The 22371-nt window shown below is 34.6% G+C and overlaps 2 protein-coding genes across 2 annotated transcripts; both read right to left on the bottom strand.

Moving 5' to 3' along the window:
• Positions 1-5651: 5651 nt before the first annotated feature.
• On the bottom strand, positions 5652-11720 carry LOC137715498 (uncharacterized). Its single transcript, XM_068454843.1, has 7 exons — positions 10979-11720; positions 9659-10052; positions 7664-9531; positions 7319-7432; positions 6842-6996; positions 6405-6529; positions 5652-5876 (listed from the first exon to the last, which is right to left on the bottom strand). Exons 1-6 carry the CDS (start codon positions 11405-11407, stop codon positions 6481-6483), a joined length of 3009 nt encoding a protein of 1002 aa, XP_068310944.1. The 5' UTR covers positions 11408-11720; the 3' UTR covers positions 5652-5876; positions 6405-6480.
• Positions 11721-16973: 5253 nt separating this feature from the next.
• On the bottom strand, positions 16974-19349 carry LOC137716609 (receptor-like protein 2). The gene has a single exon (XM_068456056.1). It carries the CDS (start codon positions 19342-19344, stop codon positions 17215-17217), a length of 2130 nt encoding a protein of 709 aa, XP_068312157.1. The 5' UTR covers positions 19345-19349; the 3' UTR covers positions 16974-17214.
• Between the last annotated feature and the right edge of the window lie 3022 nt (positions 19350-22371).

Raw genomic sequence — 22371 nt, 5'->3', positions numbered from 1 at the left:
CAACTTGCAATCTATTATGCGTATAAATTGTCTGTATTGGTCAATGATGTTGGCAAAAGAATGAAAGCTGGTATTAGCTATAGTTTAATTAAATTAACCAATATAGCTGAGTCCACCTCCACACAAAGACTTGAAATACTTTTGTTTACAAACGGTAGACCAAAATAAAACTCCCAAATTTCAGCATCAACCACCTGCCATTTGTGCAAATTGACCGGAAACACACCCAGTCAATCACCATTATTATCCCGTAATACTCCCCCAGCACCTATATATCTAGAAGTGTTGGACCGATACTCATTCACATTAAGCTTCACCTTCTCTTCAGGAGGCGAGTCCCGAGCTAGAGACAACAGCACTCACGACTACTAATGCATACAGTATGAGAGGTGTCAACCCACTCGTTCACAACCTTAACAATGATACTTTAGGGAAGATGCGGCATACCAAAGTTTATCCCCAAAAATTTGTTTATTCTTTCATTTGCATATGTACCAGCACGTGAAAATAAATATACTATTCCACCCAATTTGTTCAGACTATATTGTTCATGCTTCGACATCAAGGTTAAAAGACAAACGTACCTGCCAGGGCATTCCCATCAACTCCCCAAATACTCCTTGCTCAATCCCAAAGTAAATGAAGAATGGTTTCTAAAAGCCATAGCATAAAGTACAAGAGGAATCAATCAACAGTCAAGTTTCTCTTGGCCCTTTGCTCATTTGTTAGAAGCCTATCATTTGTAATTATTAACCAAAGAAAGATCTTAATTTTTGGAGGGTACTTTAGTTTCCATATAAAATACCATGGAGGATCAACCATTCATCTCCGTAGAAAAAAGCTCATAAGTTGTTTTGACACTGAATTGACCATACGAAGTGTGTTCCCATATTTGCTTATCCATGCCAACGCCCAAAACATTACCAAGGTGACTAGCTATTCTTTGAATCAACTCTTTTGGAAGATCATATTGATTGCAAAACATACTTTGTGCTTGAAAATGATATATTCTTGTGACCTAAAAAGAGATTCTAGAACTTATAAATGTGCAAATAAGGGAAGATGCAACTGGACAAAAAGATAAATGAAATATTACAACTTGAACATTCGTCCAGCCTTGAAAAAAAAAATTGTCTTGCTAAAACAATAATGAAAGCATCACATATTAATACAGTTCATCCTACTTATAGAATGGCATACAGTTCATCCTATTTATAGCAAACACCCAAATGATAACGTGCCATCCATATACATCTTAATGAAATCTGACTTGTGTGAGTGATCCAAAGTACACCAAATATACAACATATTAGTATCTTTCACTAACTTTATTGCAACTCGTAGCACCTGATTGTATGGGAGACTCATGACCAGAAGCTCAGAAGGTAACCTCGCTTTTGCTTCCCCTAAAGTAAAACTTTCATCCAACCTCTTCATTTTAGTAATTGCTCTATCCCAACCTGCATCCATAATAGCTGCAAGATCTACATCTCTATCATTCCTCTTCCTCTTCCTTTGTCGTTGTCTATACAACAACAATTTTGCGTTCATAGTATACACTTGTGCCAGTATAATCCACATGTTCATAAGAATAAAGAAATGAGTCTCAAGTTCATCCATGCCTTAATATGGAACAAGATAAAAATGTATGAGTGCATGAATGAAGGAGGAAAGGAAAGATGTATATGATGGAAACAAAACAGAATATATGATTTTATTGATAGCAATATTTATAAATTACAAATTAATAAGAGTAATGAGGACAATGCAAATAATAACGAAAAATAGAAATAAGTAAGAATTTACTAACAGATGGATGATAGAGGCTTGAAAGATTGCAATATCCTTACATAGTTCTTATATGCTTCTGTCACTAGAATTCAACTATTAAAATCAAAGTTCTTGCACCAGGGTTTTGATCCTATCGAACTTACCGAGTGTCTCTCTCCAAAAAGTACTAACGTTCTATAAAAAATTAGGTTGTAAAAAGTTGAGTTTTTGAATAAAAACTAGTTGGTGAATTTATAGAAATGTCCGCGCCCTTTGGGTTAGGATGAAAAACTGTCTTTTGCATTTTTATTTTTATTTTTATCTACTGTCTTTTGCAGTTATGTCGTTTGATTTGACAACTAATCTTTTTAGTTAATAATATTTCATTTGAATTCAAACTCGTCATCTGAAAACAAAAAACATATGTAAGGATTTGGATCAATTCTGGGACCTCAAGGCCCAAGGCCTTGTCTTGGTCAATCTAATTATGGTCTGCATCATGTTTACTACATACCAACCGCATTTAACACTTAATCCAATTTAGACTTAATTGGATTAATAGTCTCGTGGTGATATGATAGTTGAAAAATTGCTCCATTGGTAAAAAATAAAATAAATAAGATTTAAGCCCCTATGATGAAATTTGTTCAGATTTAGGCCCAAAATTAAAAATTTTGCCAAATTTTCCTTAATTGTTAGCACATGAGGTTCACATGTGAGGCTAAAAATATAAAATTAGCCTCACATGTAAGCTTCACGTGCTAAGACCAACTCCAACCCTTGGTGAGTCTCAAAATTTCCCTTCTATCCCCCCCTCCCTCAATTTCATTTCAACCCTTGTTCTAAAATGGGGTTAAGTGTTAGAACTAAAAAAAAGCCAAATTCCGGGCAAGATTTAGGCTAAAGTTAGTGGACTGGCCCACTTGTGGGAGTGGGAAACCAGCAATTGGAGATCACTTCCCCACTGACGAGCCATACTCTCCCAACTCTCCAGCGCTTGCAAGGTGGCGACCCCACCCATTTGGGTTGTGTCGGCCACTTGTCAGCAATAAAGTTGAGCCCAACAACTCATTTTGTGATCAACGGCTCACATTCAAATGGTCGTTGGTCATCCAACGGTCCACATTTAATTTAGTTAATGTTGTTGTTTTATATTTATTCTTTAATAATCTGGGGCTAAAAGTTTAGGTTTTAAGGGTTGGAGTAGAAAAGTTGTTTCTGGGTTAAAACCTAAATTTTTTGGGCAAAAAAGTTTAGGTTTTACCCAAGGGTTGGAGATGGTCTAACAATTGAAGGAAAGTTTTATTTTAGCCTCATATATGTGACTCACGTGCTAATAATTAACGGAGAGCTAATGAAATTTTTAATTTTGAACACAAATCTTAACAGACATCACCACAGATGTTTAAAATTAAATCCTAATTTTTTTTTTTCATCACATGGGCTATCTTAGGACTATCCTATTCCTACAAGAACTAATAATCCAATTAGACCTCCAATTGATTAAGTCTAATAGTGTAAAACTTATAAAATGAATCAATCCACCCATGTGGATGTTTTTCTCCATTCAAAACTAGTGTATGAGTATGGATATTTCAATCAAGCGCATAAGGTGTATATGGGATGAGCCCCAAAATTAGCCCTTTCAAACAATTAAATTAGAAATTGGCCATTCAGATTGAATCACAATCAACCAACAAAAGATCAAAATTAAACAAAATTTAACAATTCCACTAACTTTTTCGGTTTTTCCCCAAGTTTGGAATCTATAAGGCGTTTCAAACACTGCTTTGTGCGGCATAAGAAACCCAAAAACTTAATAAGAAATTCAAATCCAGCAAAAAGAACCCAAACTCAACCTAAAAACTTGTTTATCCCACTTAATCACTGCCCTGAACAGCAAAACAGAAAAAGAAAAAATTGCAACAAAAAAAAAAAAATCGAAACCTCTCGGAGCTACAAAAATACAATATCCAATCCTAACTCCTAACAACGCAACAAAAACACAATCTTTAGAGAGAGAAAAAAAAAAAGAAAAAAGAAAAAAAAAAGAGAAATAGCGGACGAAATCGAAAAAGATGAAACCTTGGATATGACATTATCTAACGATTCTAACCCTGTATGGCAGAAATGTCAAAGGCCGACGTACAGCGAGTTGAAAAGTGGAGGCGGCGTTGATGTCGTGGTCGAGCACCTCGAAGCGGAAAGGAAGTTGTCACAGAGTGAGGATGCGGCCTGAAAGTTGTTGTCGCAGGGTGACGGGGCGGGTGACGTAGGGTTTGCTTTGTGATTTGGGTAGTGGAATTATTGACAAAGAGGAGTGTTTTGTCGCATCAAACGTGAGATAAACTATTTTCGTCTCACTGTGTTCCGTCTCGTCTCAATCTACTACCCAACATGCCCGTGTGCCCGTAATATGTTTGATGCACTAGATGATTATCTTATGTTCAAACAGTACATCATTCATCTAATAGATACTTATTACGGTGTTACCAATTATAAGAGAAATTATGTCGCATACATAATCTTTTTAGTTAATTTGGACTGGTGCAATTGCAATATGGCACTAGATGAGAGATCATAAGTTAGTCTTACTATAATTATGCAGAATGTCTCTTGTCGGGTTGTCTTGTGCAAGAATGAATCCATCTATATCAAGATTTGCCTGAATTATTAGATGTATAGATTTGGAATATACAATACGACAAATAAGCAGTGTACCCCTCTAGTTAAAAGGCAGCAACATTTTGGTCACTGTCTATGAAAAAACAGACATGGTTCATTGAAGTCTCAAGACTCTCAAGTAAAGAAGATATGCACCATAAAACAAAGAAAACTTTTCATTGAGGGATTTATCTTTGATATTTTCTGCTTGGCATTATTAGTTGTTCGGGGAGGAGAATTGGTGGGGGTTGAATCCGTATTAAGGTGCATAAGCATCATTACTTGCCGCCATTGTGGTAAAACACCATCTGCTTACTACCTTAAGTTATGTTGTTGGTTCATTTGTTAGATATCAACTTTATCTTTTGCTCATCATTTGACCCATCCTACTGTTGAAGAATCGGATCTCATATGGCAAAATATCATATAGTTAATATATTAGAGTTTCTACTCTAATACCAAGGGCTTTTTTGATAACACCAACATCTACTAAAAGTAAATTAGAAAGTGTTTTTTGGAATGTGAGTATTTTTTTAAAGTAAGCTTTTTCTTCTGAACATTCTCGAAAGCATTTTTAATGATCTAAATCCAATATTCGTTATCCTATAAGAACTTCCATAAGGGCATGTAAGCTCTTGATACCATTACACTTTAAAAAAAAAACGCTTCAAACTCAATACTACATAAAAAGACCATGCTTTGCACGAAAACATGATTAAAAAATTGCAACTACGAACCAATTAGAGCATAACAAATAGATAATTAGAGTTCTCCAATTGAGCTCCTTGAAGCTTTCTTTTCCCTGATTTACTAAAAGGTACTCTTTAAGTCCATGGTTTCCTACCCCAAAAAAAACAGGTACTCTTAAGGTTGGGAACTTGGGAGAGGCCTTAATTAAACAGCGCCAAATTAAAGTGCCTCTCCTCTCTTCAAACTGCTGAAACCAAGTAATGAATGGATCTGGCTCTCCTATGCATTACCAGCAAATTTTGCTTCAGCCAACGACCACCACCATTCACATTAAAATGCCTTCTCCAAAACAAAAAATTCAAATTCACCGGCAAACAAACGTACATGGTATAAATAAGAAAAGGCAGTTCAACAGTCTGAAGTACTAGACAACCCCTCGGAATCCGACAGTATCATATACCTGAGAGCACTAATGGGAAACCGTAGAGCCAATGAGATACTGTCAATGAGATCGAAAGGGTAATCGATGACAGAGGAGAAAGACGTTCATTTCTAATTAATAATACTAACACGATAACAATAACAAGAATGAAGCGCCTATGCAGGGGCTTTGGGGCTGAAAGATTATAGCTTGAATTGCTATTGCGACTACAATACAACCTAAGGCTACAGCTACATATTGTACAATACATGAATGTTGACACTCCCTTTGCAGATTAGCTCAAGCATGCCCCATTTTTGCACTAGGCTACCTGTATTGACACAATAACTCAGTATAGATCGTTGAAAGAGTTCGAGCATAGCAAAGGGTTACAAATTTAAAATCAGATGAAAAAGAAAATAAATCGTTTGCTCAGTTACAGACGTTCTGAAACAAGGGAACATCTATGAGGTCCAAAGCATCACAAGCTCAAAAGGCTAAGAACCCCACAATAACAGCATAAAAGAACTAATGGTATATCACACCACATCAATTTTTTTGGTGATACAGGCAGGTGAAATTCACACCACATTCTTAAATGGTTGAAAATATACCTTTTTTTCTCTCTACTAAATGATCAGAGGCAAATGAGTCGGTTAACATACATATTCTCAGTAATTTATTATTAATGCTCTTTATTCATCAATATTTATAAAGCTACCATGCACCATTGCAATATGAAGGTAAAAGGAACACTCAATTGGTAATTGTCAATGTAGTTTAATAAGTCCTGCGAGAAGCCTACTCCAAATTTCAATATAATAAACCTAAATTATAATATCACAACAGTTTCACATACCTGATCAAAGAGAGCATGTTCGAGTTTCCATAACCAAGAAGAATAACCACCAAAAAAATATACATGCATAAGTGGATTACTCGGGAACAGGCTCCAATACCCCTTTAAACTCATCATAAATCCATCTGTAAATATAAAAATAAATAAATAAAATTATTAAAGAACAAGGTGAAAATATTAAGAAACAAATGGAATTATCCTACCACATAACAGGGTAAAAAACGGCTACTCACAGCAAGTCCATGTGTGCACACATACAGTGTGAGTGTGTTTTTTTTTTTTTTTTTTTTTTTTTTGGGGGTTGGGGGGGGGGGGGGGGGGGAGGGGGAGGGAGGGGGTGGGAAGAGTATAGAATCTAGGCATTTGTGGAGATAACACAGTAACATGCACAGAGCAATTATTTATTTCTGTGCCATGTAAGAACTAAAGAGCCTTACTTGCAGAGAAAGATTGGTTGTAATTCATTATCTGCCTCATGTCCTAACTGGCTCCGTCTTTCAGTTTCTACACTGAACTTAGCAGGAGAAAGAACTTCACAAGGACCACGAATCAAACCAGCCATTACATTGCTATCATGATTAGACTCATAGACCTGTAACACAAACAAAGAAAAAATATTAACTACCATATGGATGCTGTAATATTGTACTCTACATGTCAATACAAAATGGGAGTGAGAGGCCTTTAAATCACCAGAGTTAAATAGAATTGCACCATACATAGTACCACTATATTGATATATTATATTGGTGCATGTGTTCGCAATCATGTCCACCACGACAAAATCAGTAGTCCTATTCTACTAGTCAACTGATATGCCAACCACTGAATTTTAATGTTGATGTGAACATCTTACAACAGAGAGAAATACATAGAACAGTACTTTTTGGTCATCTCATAGAACAAAAGTTTACCTCATTGCTTTCAGGTGTAGATGGGCGACCAACGTTCTCTGGTAAGTCACCAGGAAAGTAGCACCTGTTGACAATAGCCCACTTTGACCCAGTTTTTCTATCCTCCCACATGGACTGCAATGAAATTACAAAGGTCATTACAAACCTTCTAATATAAAGAAAAATCTCAATATAACCCTAAACAGATGACAATGTTTCTAATACAAACAATAAGTGATTCCACTAGACTTAGTGACCAAAAATAACAGACGACTCTATTCCAAAGACTAATTTCAGTAACAACATCATGTAATTCTCCAAAATGCTACTACTGACATATCAAGGGATGCTTAATAATTCACTTACCTGAAGCTTCGAGGGTATCAATTTTCCATGACTAGACTGGAAAAGAGCATGATCTCGCAGTTGATATGTTACCCCATCAATGCAACAAGTATGGTAATATATTTTTTCATCACCACCTTGAACTGCATCGCCAATCCATTGAACAGCTTTCAAGCCATCTGAAGATAAACCGAAATGCTCTAGAGACCTACCACTAGCTACAGAAATTTCACAAGTATTTGCTTGTGCACCGCTTTGGTCATTCCGTTTGATGTCATATCTTAAAGAGGAGCCAGAGTTTCCTACAGAGTGAGAAGTATCTGAGTCTTCCAATGCAGAATTCTGGTCATGGAATATCATTGATGGAACTTCTGAAGAGTTGGGCAGCCCAGCACCGTCCACAACTTGTGTGTTGGAAGGGGGTTGGGAATGATCGGACTTATCAGTATCTTTGTTGGAAAAATCAGCAGAAGCTTCTGGTTTTGATTCAAAATGTATCTCTTCAACTCTAGATGGTTCAGTAGTTTCTTTTGGTTCAACAGGAGGCTCTGCTTTTGAATCAGAAGGTCTCTCTTCAACTCTAGATGATTCAGTAGTTTCTTTTGGTTCAGCAAGAGGCTCTGCTTTTGATTCAGCAGGAAGCTCCGCTTTTGATTCAGAAGGATGTTCTGCTTTTGATCCAGGTATCTCTTCAACTCTAAATGATCCAGTAGTTTCTTTTGGTTCAGCAGTAGGCTCTGCTTTTGATTCAGCAGGGCACTCCGCTTTTGATTCAGCAGCAGGTTCTGCTTTTGATTCAGAAGGTCTCTCTTCAACTCCAGATGATTCAGTAGTTTCTTTTGGTTCAAGAGGAGGCTCTACTTTTGATTCAGCAGGATGCTCCGCTTTTGATTCGGCAGGATGCTCTGCTTTTGACTCAGCAGGAGATTCTGCAATTGATTCAGAATCTTCAACTCTAGATGATTCAGTAGTTTCTTTTGGTTCAGAATGAGGGTCTGATTCAGAACATTTCTCCTCAGATCTTTCACTTGACGGGTAACTTCCAGAAAGAGGTTTCTCATCCCTATTCTTACTGCTTGATACGAGATTCTTCCGTTGAGATTCTTTTGCAGTTAAAATCTTTAGATCTGGTGCTGACTCAATGTGATTGCTGCTCCCACCACCTATACCAGCAGTATTCTGCACAACAGAACTTCCATTTGCAGCTATCTTCGGCTGGTTGACCCTTGGATCTAAATTTTCCAGTTTATTCTCCAAGGACATTTGAATTCCAGCTGTGTTAGAAGGAACTTTTACTTGTATATTACTTCTCATCACACGTCCATACTTCGGAGGCAAGGGCTTTCCATTGCTCAGTGACAGGCATCTCATGCAGTGCCACTCACCTCTAGGAATTCCTCTCTGGTTAGATGACTGTGCACACATTATGTGATATCCTCTCTCACATGCATCACAAATAAGAACATTATCCACCTCATTGATCGTAAGCTGGCAACTCTGGCAAGTCAAAGTCTTACTCATGTAATCCCTTGACGGAGGAATCCATGTAGGATGATCAGGAGGCTGTGGTTGTAATAATTTCTGAATAACTTTGGCAATTTCATTGTGATTATTAGAAAGCGAAGGAGTTTTAACAAAGTGCATCTGTTGCAAAGGCTGATGTACAACGGGTAGATTTCCAGAAGCTGATTGAGAGACAAATGGTTTAGTATTCTGATTCCGCGCAGCTACAGAAGTCATCTGTTGCATACTGATACCAGTACTTCCGTCAACTTTGACAGGTGTATAGTTTGGCACCTTGTGTTCTGGTGCACTTTTAGCAGATTGAGCTTGCACTGACCAAGCTGGAGAATTCACTGGTGGATGTGGATGATTTGCAAACGAATTTGCTGCACATAGAAAATATGGTGTAAATACTTATATAGGCAGAGAGGAGATAGAATCAGTAGTAATGAAGTAAAAAAATTCCAAAAAAGATACCTTTCCGTACAAGTAAAGTTAAAGGACATCAATTACCTTGTACTTGAAATGCATAAGAAGACGCATTTGCATTTGGTCCTCCGTCTGATCTGAACTGTGCTCTTTCAGCTTTAGGCACCGTTGGGGAAGAAGAATCTCTTCCTAGATGACTACTAGGAAAACCACTAGACACCATGGATGCTCTAACATCATTGTTGGGAAACTGATACTGTGTAGGTGAGGGAGTTGCCGTAGACGCATGAAAAAGAGATGGAGAAATGGGGAAACCTCCCGAGGAAATTGGTGCATGACTTGGTTTGCTTGTAGGAATCATATGAACGTTATGTGGCATCCCATGGGTTTCAGCCGCTGCATTTAAGCTTGTTTTTAATGGGTGAGATGGATGTGCAGCAGGTTGAGCTTGTGCAGAGAATTTCTTGGATTCTTCCATCTAGAAAAGAATTTCAAGTTCAGAAAAAAACATTGTACAGAGTCCAAAAAATCCTAAATTGGTTGTTCGGCAGCCTTATATGATGTAATATGGCATCAGCCACAATGTCAATAACTTCTTGGTCGAATGACTTTAAACTTCACAACTAGCTACTATTCCAAACACTAGCACACTCGCTTACAGAACTCTGATATTTTTTTTAATAAAAATGAAACCTTTCAGTATAACCGAGGACTATCACTATGCAGTTAAGTGCATATATACTCATGATGAAGGTAACCAACAAGCCCAACATATTCTTCCATCTAGAAAAAGAATTTCAAGTTCAGAAAAAATAGTTTTACACAGTCCAAAAAATCCTAAATTGATAGTTCGGAACAATCATATGCTGTAATATCGCAGTAGCCATAAAATGTCAAAGACAACTTCTTGGTCGAATGACTTTAAACTTCACAACTAGATACTAATCCAAACATTAGCACACCGCTTACAGAACTCTGATACTTGTTTGAATAAAAATGAAACCTTTCAGTATAACCAAAGACTATCACTATGCAGTTAACTGCATATATAATCATGATGAAAGTAACCAACAAGCCCAACATGTTCACATCAACTAGGCCAAATAGCTCCACCGTGACCAATTAAGAAATCATAACAAAAAATGCTTCCTCCCTTAATTTCTCAAAAACCATGCAAATATACCTTAAACGCATACAAAATCAAAACGCCAAACCATATGAACTATATTATTATCAGTCCATTACGAACAATTTATAATTCAGAATTAAAAGTTTCCTTCTTTTTTTTATTCAACACTTTCCCACCAACCAAACAACAAATCATACAATCTACACTAAAAACCCTACCCAACAATCTCCAAACTCAAAATCAAACCATATCCAATCAAAAAATTGAGTCCTTACCTTCCTCTTCGTCTGTGAAAACTTCTCGGAAATCGTCAACTTGGGACCCCGGAACCCTAATCTCTGTTCCTTAAGCTTAGCATTAAGCCCCAAATCCTCAATCACAGCGCCAATTGCATCCCTGCCCACAATATCCTTAGGCGCCAAACCTTCACACAGCTCCACCAGCTTCGACCTAGCTTCCCCCATAAGCCCAATCTCCGGCTCCGTGGGCTTCTTCCCCCCTCGGATCTTGGCCATGGTTGACAAGGCCAGAACAATCTCCGCCACTCTCCTCAGATCCTTCTCCGAATTGGGTCCCAATCTGGGCTTCTTGTTCAACTGGGTCCCCAAATCTCCTTCTCCTCCATTCTCAATCGGCCTCTTTTCCCCAATTGAGACCGCCGGCGGGGGCAGCTGAGTGGGTTCGGCGTTCAGGGGTGGATCCATAATTAAGGCGCTGGGAGAGCGAAGCCCCTAAACAAGGCCGTTTTAGGAGCAAAGGAAAGGGAGTTCAAAGAGAGACAGAAGGCGAGAGAGAAACCCTAGAGAGGCCAGAGGGCCGGAGAGGCTTAGCCGTTGGGCGGGTTGGGGGATTTGAAAGGGCGAAAATTTTGTGAGGGAGAAACCGAGAAAGAATAAAGCTTTTTTGGCGGGTAAATTTGAGGGTTTTTTTTTGGGTGAGTGATTAAAATTTGATAATATGGTGAGTTTGCGAGCGAGTTAGAGAGAGAGATTTGGGTTTCAATTCAATGGGGGAACGAGTGAGTGAGTGAGTGGACGAGCAGAGCGAGATTTAGAGAGAGAAGGAGTAGAGAGAGAGAGAGGGTTATTTCGTCTTTTAGACATGGATGCACCGTGGGCCTTGGATATAAATAGATACGCGTTAGAGTTTTGGTCTGTCCCCATCTTGTTTTAGAGGTTTTTCTTTTGTCAAACATCTATTCTAGAGTTACACCCGTTTGGCCCTATATCCAAAGAGATCTAAACCGTTTATTCTGTAAGTCTCAATTTACAGATTATTTTTGTAAAAATTTAAGTTAATCCAAAATCATTTGCTTATTTGATTACGACAATGAAATTTCATTGTTTCTTATAGAACAAAGTGTTCGTTCATTTTTTTGAATTTAATTAGATATCTCAAATATTTTCGATTTGGATAATATTTTGTAAGGATGATCTATGAGGTCCAACGACAGTTCGGATCGTTGAAGTTCAATGTGGTATGGGACCCATAACTAATCTTCACTTAAAAAAAAAAGAAAAAAAAAAAAGAGGAACCCATTCTCGTCCCACTTATTGTTTTTTTTTTGTTTTTTGTTTTTTTTTTTGTCAAAAAATAAATAAATAAAGGGTGTAAAATTTGGCTCTTCAAGAATTACGAAAGAACTTCTCCTTAAAATATCTTGTGATCTCTAGCTACAAAAGAATGCTCTTCAAGATAATTTTAAGTATGGTTATGCACCCACACTCAACCTCCAATTTCTATTCATCTCCTTCTCCAATGTCGACTCTCTTTAATAAGATTTGTGACCTGCATTTGTTAGTACCAATATTCCTAGATCCTTTCTCTTGTTACTATTTGCATCAGAATTTTGATCATTCGTATCAGATTTCCCAAATGTGAATTTATATTCGCCATGTCTCTCACATGAAAATATTATTTGAGGTATCACTTCCACCTTCATCAAACCCCTTACACATCAGATCTCTTGACAACAATAATCATGTTATTCATTTTTTTTTTTTTTTTTGGGGTGTGAGTCCAATCAAGCAAATCGACTTTACTTTTGAACACTTGCACATACAACAAATAAAGTTTGGCTATTTATAAAGCTTTTACAATATATTAAAAATAGTTATCGGGTTCTTTAGAGAAAGACCCTTGAAATTCCTATTTTTCAAACAAAAACCCAACTAATATTAAACATTCAAATAAAACCCAAATTTCAAATAGACTACCATGTAGATAAGTACATAACCAATTATTACAACATATTTACAACTTATGCCACAAAACATTAATTATATTAATAAATATTATTACTCACCCTAATTATGATTAGCAATTAACCCCATATTTTGTAGGTAAATTTTTTTAAAAGCATTATTACATATACTGGGCACATTTTACTATGTGCAAATGTATATTAGTTTTAGTAGGAATTATATATTGTAGGTACATTATGTTTGTACTAAAAAAAAAAAACAATAGGTAAATTAAAATTCATAAACAAAAAGTAGTAGATATATTATTTTTTAATAAACTTACATACCTTTATTTTGTACGTAAATAATTTTACATGCATTATTACATATATTGGGCACATTTTAGTAATATATATGTACAATTATATTTTATTATATCAAATGTAGATAAATTAATATTAAATCAAATAACAATTTTTTATTTTGTAGTTAAATTATTTTGCATACTAGGAATATTTTATTATTAACACATATGTCCAAATAATTTACCTATGTTTTTATGTAAATTACATCATAGTTCCCTTTCAGTTTCCATTTGGTAAGAAAATGATAAGATTAAATTAAAATTGTCTAATTTTATGCAAATTTGGAAAATAATTACAAAATCTGGAGGAAAGTATAACATTAATGTTTATTTATTTATTTACTTTTTTTTTTGCCAGAAGCATTAACATACAATTTGTTATAATATATTAATATGCAATGAATTTAAACGTTAATACATTTTTTTCATTAATCATTTCCTTCAAATCTGCATAGAATTATATGTATACATTAGAATTGTAATTAGGGGTATTTTAGGCATCTGGAAAATGCAAAATGTGTAAGGTCAAACATAATTAATGAATTTGCTTATGTGGTGCCTAGTCATTGGGTTTGATTCAAGTAAAAAGACTATGTCGGGTTTTATGTAAAAAAAACTTGAGTTTCAAGGGCTAAAATCATATTTTCAATATATATATATATATATATGGAACGGATCCGTACACCACATTTTTTACACAAATTTTGACACAAGTCTTAGACCATTAGATTTATACACTCTTAATGGTTGAGATGTAATCTAATTAATTTCTTTTATTTAAATGCCACTTAGTACTACAGTCTAGTGGTATTCCTCTTTACTTGTAAGTAAGAAGTCTTATGTTTGATTCTCATCAAATGCAAGTTTTAATCATACTATTGTTAGTCAATTGTGAGGCTAAGCCCACCCCTCCCCTTTAGTATAGATAATTAGTTGGGTCAAAATTTTGAAAACCTTTTAATTAGTTGTTTTCCATTAATTCTCTCCTAATCTATTTTCTTATGTTTCCTATATTTAGGTTCTTTGCATATCTTTTACTCTCTTTCTTCTCCATTCATCCTCCTCTGATATTTTCTTCTCTACTTCTTTATTTTTTATTTTTTTTTATGTTTTTTCTGTATCCATATTTTCAATAGCAAAGCATCAAGATGAATATCTATTTACAAAAGAATGAATACTTCGTTCCCAATGTCTATTTTTCGTCGGTGCGGTAAGAAATCTAAAACTGGGCATCATATTATTTGAATTTACATTTTCAGGATGTATGTTCGGAATTTTATTTTATTTTTTTTTAAATCTCAAGGGGTTAATATGGCTATATATTTCACATTGAGTTAGGGTTTTGCAACCAAATAATTAGGTACGGTAATCATGGGATGCATGAGGCTCGTAGGCTGCAAAACGCTTCAAATTATTTTTTTTTTCAATAAATGGGTGGTTTCTGGACGCACTAATCTGTTGCTAGTAATTAGCTAGGACTCGCAACACTTTTTTATAGAATGAGATTATGTTTGTGTTATTAAAAATAAAAAAATATAAATAAAAACAAGGAATAAGGCATCGGGTCTGAAGGGATTTAAAAACAATTAATGGAGAAGAGATTTAAAAACGAAACCAAAAACTTGAAAAAGTGCATGGCCATTGGATGAAGGAGAAGGAAGAGAAGGAAATACGTAAGCATGATAATTATATTATATAGGATGAACGATGAAGAGGGAAAAGGGAGAAGAAAGAGTTAAATGAGAGAGGGAGAAAATTAATGAAAAACAATTAACGAGATGAGAGAGAATATAAAAATCTTAATTAAAATATTTTTAGAATTTTATTCCCAATCCATTTTTTTAAATAAAAGAAATTATTTGGACTTATTAAATTACATCTCAACTATTAAAAGTGTATAAATCTAATGGTCTAAAAATTGTGTAAAAAATACGATGTCAAGGATCAGCCCTATGTATACATACACATTAATGCTTAATTTGTCTTTTCAAGAATCATTAATCCACCTTTTATTCCGTATACAATTAATTGTATCGGTCAAAAATGTAATTAAGGGTATTTTAGGCATTCAAAAAATGTACAATGAGTGAAGTAAAACATTATTAATAAATTTTCTTGTGTGGAGCCAATGTGTTTTATTCAAGTAAACAAATTATGTTGGGTTTTATGTAACAAAAAATAAGTTTCAGGGGTTAAAGTCATATTTTCAAATTAATACTAAGATTAGATTAAAATATAAGGAAATGTTATTAACACTCCAAAAATTCATTATACACTCCTCACAAGTACATTTTTTCTTTCTAATTATAGAAAGGTTGGAGTGCAAAATAAGATTTTTAAAATGCCAATAATAATTCCCAAAATATATAGTATAATATTGGCTTATCGAATTACAAAATGATCAATTAGCAGACTAGTATCCAACTAAAAGCTCAAAAGAACTTGATGAACTTATGCGAGGAGTGAGAGGAAAAGAGATAAGAGTCCCTTGATAGGAGAGCTTGTTGGTTAAAGGAAGAAGAGGATGAAAGAAAGCAAAAGCCACAACTGTTTTTTGGACAATCGACGCTGCTATGAAACTGGTGGCGGCCATGGCCCCCCGCACAAACTGTACAAGGCCAAGTGTGTTTGATTTGATAGGAAAAATGTGTGCTTCTACCTCTTGATGGGCTTTGGATTCACAAAATTTTAGCCTAGTGTTGCACTTGCAAAGACTTAGGAGAGATTTTTCAATGTGTTGGGAACACGATTCGGTTCATTAAGCGTCATAACAAGTAATTGAATATTTGGAAAAAAAAAACCTCAAACCACTTTTATTATGACACTTAATGTACCAGATTGTATTTACAACATACGAAAAATTTCTTCAAGGCCTGGTGGAAGTTTAAAGGACATTTGATTGAAATTAGATACATTAATAGGGAATATCAACCTCAAACTAACAACATACATTCGTACGAAATATCAACGTGGTACCAACAATATTTCCCGAATGTCATACTATTAACGAGAGACTAGAAAAGAAAGAAGAAGTATTCAATTTATTTCAATTTGGATGCTAAATCATGAACTAGAACCGAAATTCTTAAAAATTACAAAGAATGATCCCTAACTTCCTACAGTTGTGGAAAAGGTTTAAGGAAACTGTTACAAGAAAATTAGAAAATCAAATACAAGCTGAACTTTTGTCATCACCAGTTGAAACAAGTTTATCTACTACTATATTCGCTTCTTGATAAATATGTTGTGCTTAAGTAACTAGCAACTTATGCATACGATCTTAAATATCATGAATCAGTGTATGAAGACATTACATGAATTTTAAATTTCAAGTATTTGTTCATGGTGATTCACGTATGATCATATTCTAACTTAACATTTTGTATATCCCAAAGTTCATATAAATACTGCTTCACATTATTCATTGTCGTCATTATAAGATAAGCTTCTTCTCGACACATGATACAAAAAATACTACCAATCAACTTTGATATTTGGCTTACAATATGACAAAACTTAAAGAATATATTACTATTATTTATGTTATTTGGACACACCAAAACTGACACTTTTGTTGATACACTTTTTAATATTAGGTGAGACTCAATATTATAAATGTGTCCAAATAGTTTCATTGAACTATTATATATTAGAACAATCCTTACATCATGATGAAAACAAACAAATACAACCTGAAAGAGTCATACTATTTGGATACACATTATTAACACATTTGTTTACACACTCCCTCATACAGCTTCAGTCCACATACAATGATAAGATTGCACTCTATTAGAGAGTGTATCACCAAGTGTGTTGATTTTGTGTATCCAAATAGTTTTATTGAAAAAGAAAAATATATAATGAAAAGTAGAATCTAGTCCCTAAGCCTTCTTTTCATCCTGACCAGGCACACTGCCATCTTCACTCATACATTATCAAGGAACCAAAAATATGCGTAACTTCATGTCTTCTTAAGAACTAAATAACCGCAAACTCCCCAAAATCCGACAATGAAACCTAGGGTTGCAAAGATATAAATCCAAGGAAGCTCGCCGCCTTCATTGTCCGCATCTTGGTCGACTTTGTTCTTATGATCTGCACCAATTTCTTTGCACACATTTGGAAGTGGTGCACCACAAAGTTTAGGGTTCCCCTCAAATGCAGAAGTGCTGAAGCTCTGAAGCTGTGTGCCCATCGGTATTTGTCCTACGAGATTATTGTACGAGACATTAAATTCTTTCAAGAAATTAAGGCTCGTCATTGATGAGGGAATTTTTCCTGATAAATGATTCATGGAGAGGTTCAAAATCTCTAAATTTTTTAGATTAGATACTTGGTCGGGAATGTTGCCAGAGAAGTGGTTGTCGTTGAGATACAACTCACGAAGAAGCCCTGATTGGCCGATCTCAGTAGGTATACTACCACTAATGTTATTGCCCCCTAGGTTTATCATTCCTTGCAAGTTAGACGTTCTATGCGCCATAAAACTTGGATTTTTTATTAGGCCACCAATGAGGGGAAGTTCGAATTCATAATTGTCTGCTCGAGATGCATTCATCATTAGCATAGGTAATCCAAAAAGTTGTTTTGGAACTTCACCTGAAATTTGGTTGCATGACAGACCCACATAAAAGAGTTTTGGAAAAGTCCCCAACCAACTTGGAATTGACCCTGTGATTTGATTAAAACCCAAATCCAACATCTCTAGATTCTTTAGGTTTAATAACCATCTAGGTATCTGACCAGTGAACCCACAATTAGCCAAACTCAAGACACGAAGCTTCTGGAATCCATTAAAATCAACCATGACATTATCAGTTGGCATTGCCTTGTGGTCAAATGAACCTTTAAGGAATAGTGTCTGAAGACTTTTGCAACGCATTAATATCTTCATTGCCCCTGTGATATTGGTCAATTGTACACTACGAAGCGATAGAAACGACAAGGATTTCAATGAAAGGATCTCAGGCTGTATTTTTCCTTTTAAATAAGGATTATCACTCAAACGAATTGCTTTTAGGGACCAACATGAGTAAAGACTTCTTGGCAAGAAACCACTAAAGTTATTCCTTATTAGGTCAAGTTTACTAAGGTGGCTGAGTTTGGAGAAATTAAGTGTGGTGAGATCTCCATCAAAGTAATTGAATCCCAAATGTAGTTCAATGAGGTTTGTGCAATTCATCAAAGATGGGGGCAAATTGCCTTGTAAGTTGTTGAGATCAAGATTCATGAATTTCAACTTGGACAACTTCCCGAAATTAAGAGGTAGCTCACCACTCAAATGATTAAAGTAGAAGTCAAGGATTGTGAGGTGGGTGAGGTTGGCGATTCTTTCTCTAATGGCTCCATTTAGTGAATTGAGAGGTAATGCAAGTTCCTCAAGTTTGGTAGCATTATAGATATCATCTGGGAGTGATCCCGACAAATTATTGTGACCGGCACGAATAATTTGTAATTTGGAACACCCACCAAACCCACGAGAAAGCTTGCCACTAAATTCATTGGAGGAAAAATCCAATACTCTTATGGAAGGAGGCGATCGGAGACAAATAGATGATGGGATATGCCCAGAGAAGGTGTTGTTGCTGACATTGAAACTAGTCAAATTCCAAGCTTGTTGGAAGAAAGAAGATGGAATCGCACCGTAGAAGTGATTGCTTGACAAATCTATTGTTTGAATATTTATTTGTGGTAGAGAAAATGGCATCTCTCCAGAAAGTAGGTTATAGCTCAAATCAAGAATCTCGAGGTGCTTCAAGAACAAGAAGAATTTAGTTTCAAGTGCACCATAAAGTGAATTGTGGGAAAGGTTTAAGTGGGTGAGATGTGTGAGATTTCCAAGTGATGAGACAAACATACCTCCTGTGAGCCCTTTGGAGGGTAAGAGCAAATGGGTGACCCAACTCTCTTGATTACAAGTGATGCCGTTCCAATGACAACAATCAACAGAACTACTCCAATTTACGGAAGAAGAAGATAGAGTGAAGGAGAAGGCTAATAGCGAGATGCGTTCAGTTTGGTTGCATGCTTGAATATTTGCTGTCAATATAGTGCAAGAGAATAATAAGAGGAGGAGGAAGCCATAAGCCATTTTTAACTTAGATACTGCTTACAGTAACAGGTTTGCGATTGTGTGTGTGTATATATATGAGCAACCAAAGGTGCATGACGATATATATATATATTTTTTTTTTTGTAGTTTTGATTATTATTTTTTTTCCTTTTAGCTTTGAATTATTCAAACCCCAATGTATGTTTGAAGAAAATTTGCGTGGCATGAAAGAAACTAAAAAGCGAAGACGTTAATCCGTCATGACTTATTATAATATGGGGCCACACATTAAAATAACTAAACACAACTAAAGACTAAAATGTTGCTCGTTACAAAAAAAAAAAAGAAACCATAACATTGTTTTGTCACTTGTATTTCTTATTATTTATAAGTGAAACGCTTTAAGTTAGATTCGTGTAAACTACAATTTCAATAAAAATTTATTATGGTGACCCCATTTTAACACAAAATTAACTTGGCTCCTCAATTCAATACACAGACAGTTTACCGATCTTTATGCTTATTCATTGGTATTGTAAATCATTATGTAAAAATCATCTCTACAAAAAAAAAAAAAAAAAAAAAAAAAAAAAAAAAAATATATATATATATATATATATATATATATATATATATATATATCAATAACATATGAGATATTTTATCATCGAATTATATAAACAAATGAGCAAATTCGATAAAAGTATTAAAAATCGTCTATCCGTTTACTATAATCAATTTACTGTACACCTTAGTTTTAAGGGAGTTTTAACGAATAGCTCACGGTACTATTTACTTTAACGAAAAACCACATTTTTACACTAAAAAGTCAATCTTGGTACTATTCACTTTACTCTTTATTTTATTCTTTTCATTAAAACTCAAAATTTTCAAACCCTTTTTATTAATTTTTCATAATTTTAATTGATTTTTTGAATTAAAGAAAAGCTCCTCAATCTTGAGGAGTCAAGCTTGTCCTTTTAAAGCCATTAAGTGCCGTATATAGTATGCAAGATAACAAAAGATTCGTCGTTGCAAGAATGAGCTTGCCCATTTAAAGCTTTTAAGTGTCGTGCAAAAGATTCGTCGCTACAGGAATGTGCGCAAATTTCAACATTCCGTGTATGCGTTGCCATCACCCGCATTAATTCTTGAATACATAACAAATGAAATGATGTTGCATAATATCAATAGAGTATTTATAGGCTCGTCTGATATTTAGCAATGGGTTAGATTGTATAACTCACATCATATCAAGACATTTTAAAGGAAAACGGAAAGAAGAAAAAAAAAAAATGTATCAACGTGAAGCTATAAGATGAATTTCTTATTAAGAAAACTCATCACCTACAATTCCTTAAAAATTGTATGACTAAAAGAAACAAGTCTCTTTCATGCCTAATCCACCTCTAATCCCCTAAAGAGATTCTCTTCGGATCTTTCCCTCTAAAGCTCAAGGATCAAGTGATCCGGACCTTTGAAATTTGATCCAACAGTTAAAAACAGAGAAGTCAGTAAAAACTTTTAAAAGTTATAATAATTTTTAACCGTTTGATCAAATTTCAAATGTCAAAATCATTTGATCTTTGAATTTTGGATGAAGAAATTCGAAAAAGATCTCTTTCCAACTAAAAGTTTATTCATTTATATCTATAATAATTTATGCAATTAAGCGTTGATAGTTTCTCGAACACTACTTGGAGAGACTTTGAGTTATTCTTTATTGTTAGCATCATCATTCCTACAATTTCTAAACCTCCCGAATACGGCAAGGAGAAATTTCCACAATTTCTACTAATGAAGGCAACGTGAAAAGGACCTTCTTTGACTAACTTCCCTACATTTCATCCAAAATAAAAAAAAAGTGTCACATCCAAATAGCAAAAGCCATACACATTTAATTAAGTCTCGGCACATTGCAGTAACCGTCACAATTTCTACTAATGAAAGCAAAGTGAAAAGGGCCTTCTTTGACTAATTTCCCTACATTTCATCCAAAATAAAATAATGTCACATCCACACAGCAAAAGCCATACACATTTAATTAAGTCTTGGCACAATGCAGTAAATGATAATTGCAGTAACCACCACAATTTCTACTAATGAAAGCAAAGTGAAAAGGAACTTCTTTGACTAATTTCCCTACATTTCATCCAAAATAAAAAATAAAAAAAAAAAAATTAGTATTCGGTCCTTAGTTACTAATGTTCATTGACTGAAACCTTATTAGATTTTGATCCAAGTCCCTAGCATTAATGTAATAATGAATTTACATGTCAGTTACATAATTTTTTTATATAAAAATTAATAATTGATTTAGAATTTTAATAATCACACCTTTATTAAACTCCTAACTAATTTTCAATTCAAAATATTTCTAAATAAATAAAAAAGTTAGAATAAGTTTGTACCCATTAGCTTTTTTAAGAAATGTTTTCAATTTTTCAATCATATATGTATACCCATTCATGTAATTTTTTCAAAATTTTAATCTTAAAATGTATTCATTCTTTAATATACCAATTTGTCATATGTAAAATGTACCCTTTTTTATATAAAATCTAGTCAATTTTTTTCTAATCCATTTTAAACTTATATGGGTACATTCTTTTTTCTTTGATTTGAGAATGTATCCATGTCAAGTTTAAACGAAGAAATTTACTAATGTTATTAAGCCTAATTTTTTTTTTTTTTTTTGGTGATTTTGAAGAATGTACCCATGTTTTGTTACAATAATTTTTTGGTAATTTTGATGAATGTACCCATATTTATATACATATATACACTGACACATCCCGATCCAGGATGTCCATTATGACACCGAATCGAGCTGTGTTGGCCGACACCTGGAACGTGACAAATCCATAAAGTGTATTGATGTGGAAGATGTGAATAAATTTAAACCTAAAAGTGTCTAAGTACAAGAGTGCATGGTGAGCGGGTATAAACCCATTTCACACGTGATGACAGAGTATAAGTACAATATAGTAAAATAGGGTGAGAATTATATCATCGATGGTAATCATCTACCCCAAGATTTTCCAATAATCCTTGTCGGTACAAAAA

The sequence above is a fragment of the Pyrus communis genome, chromosome 14 (assembly GCF_963583255.1).
Source record: "Pyrus communis chromosome 14, drPyrComm1.1, whole genome shotgun sequence".
In the NCBI taxonomy this organism is placed as follows: Eukaryota; Viridiplantae; Streptophyta; class Magnoliopsida; order Rosales; family Rosaceae; genus Pyrus; species Pyrus communis.
Note: the sequence above shows the minus strand (reverse complement) of the source record. Positions and strands in the feature narration are given on the sequence as shown.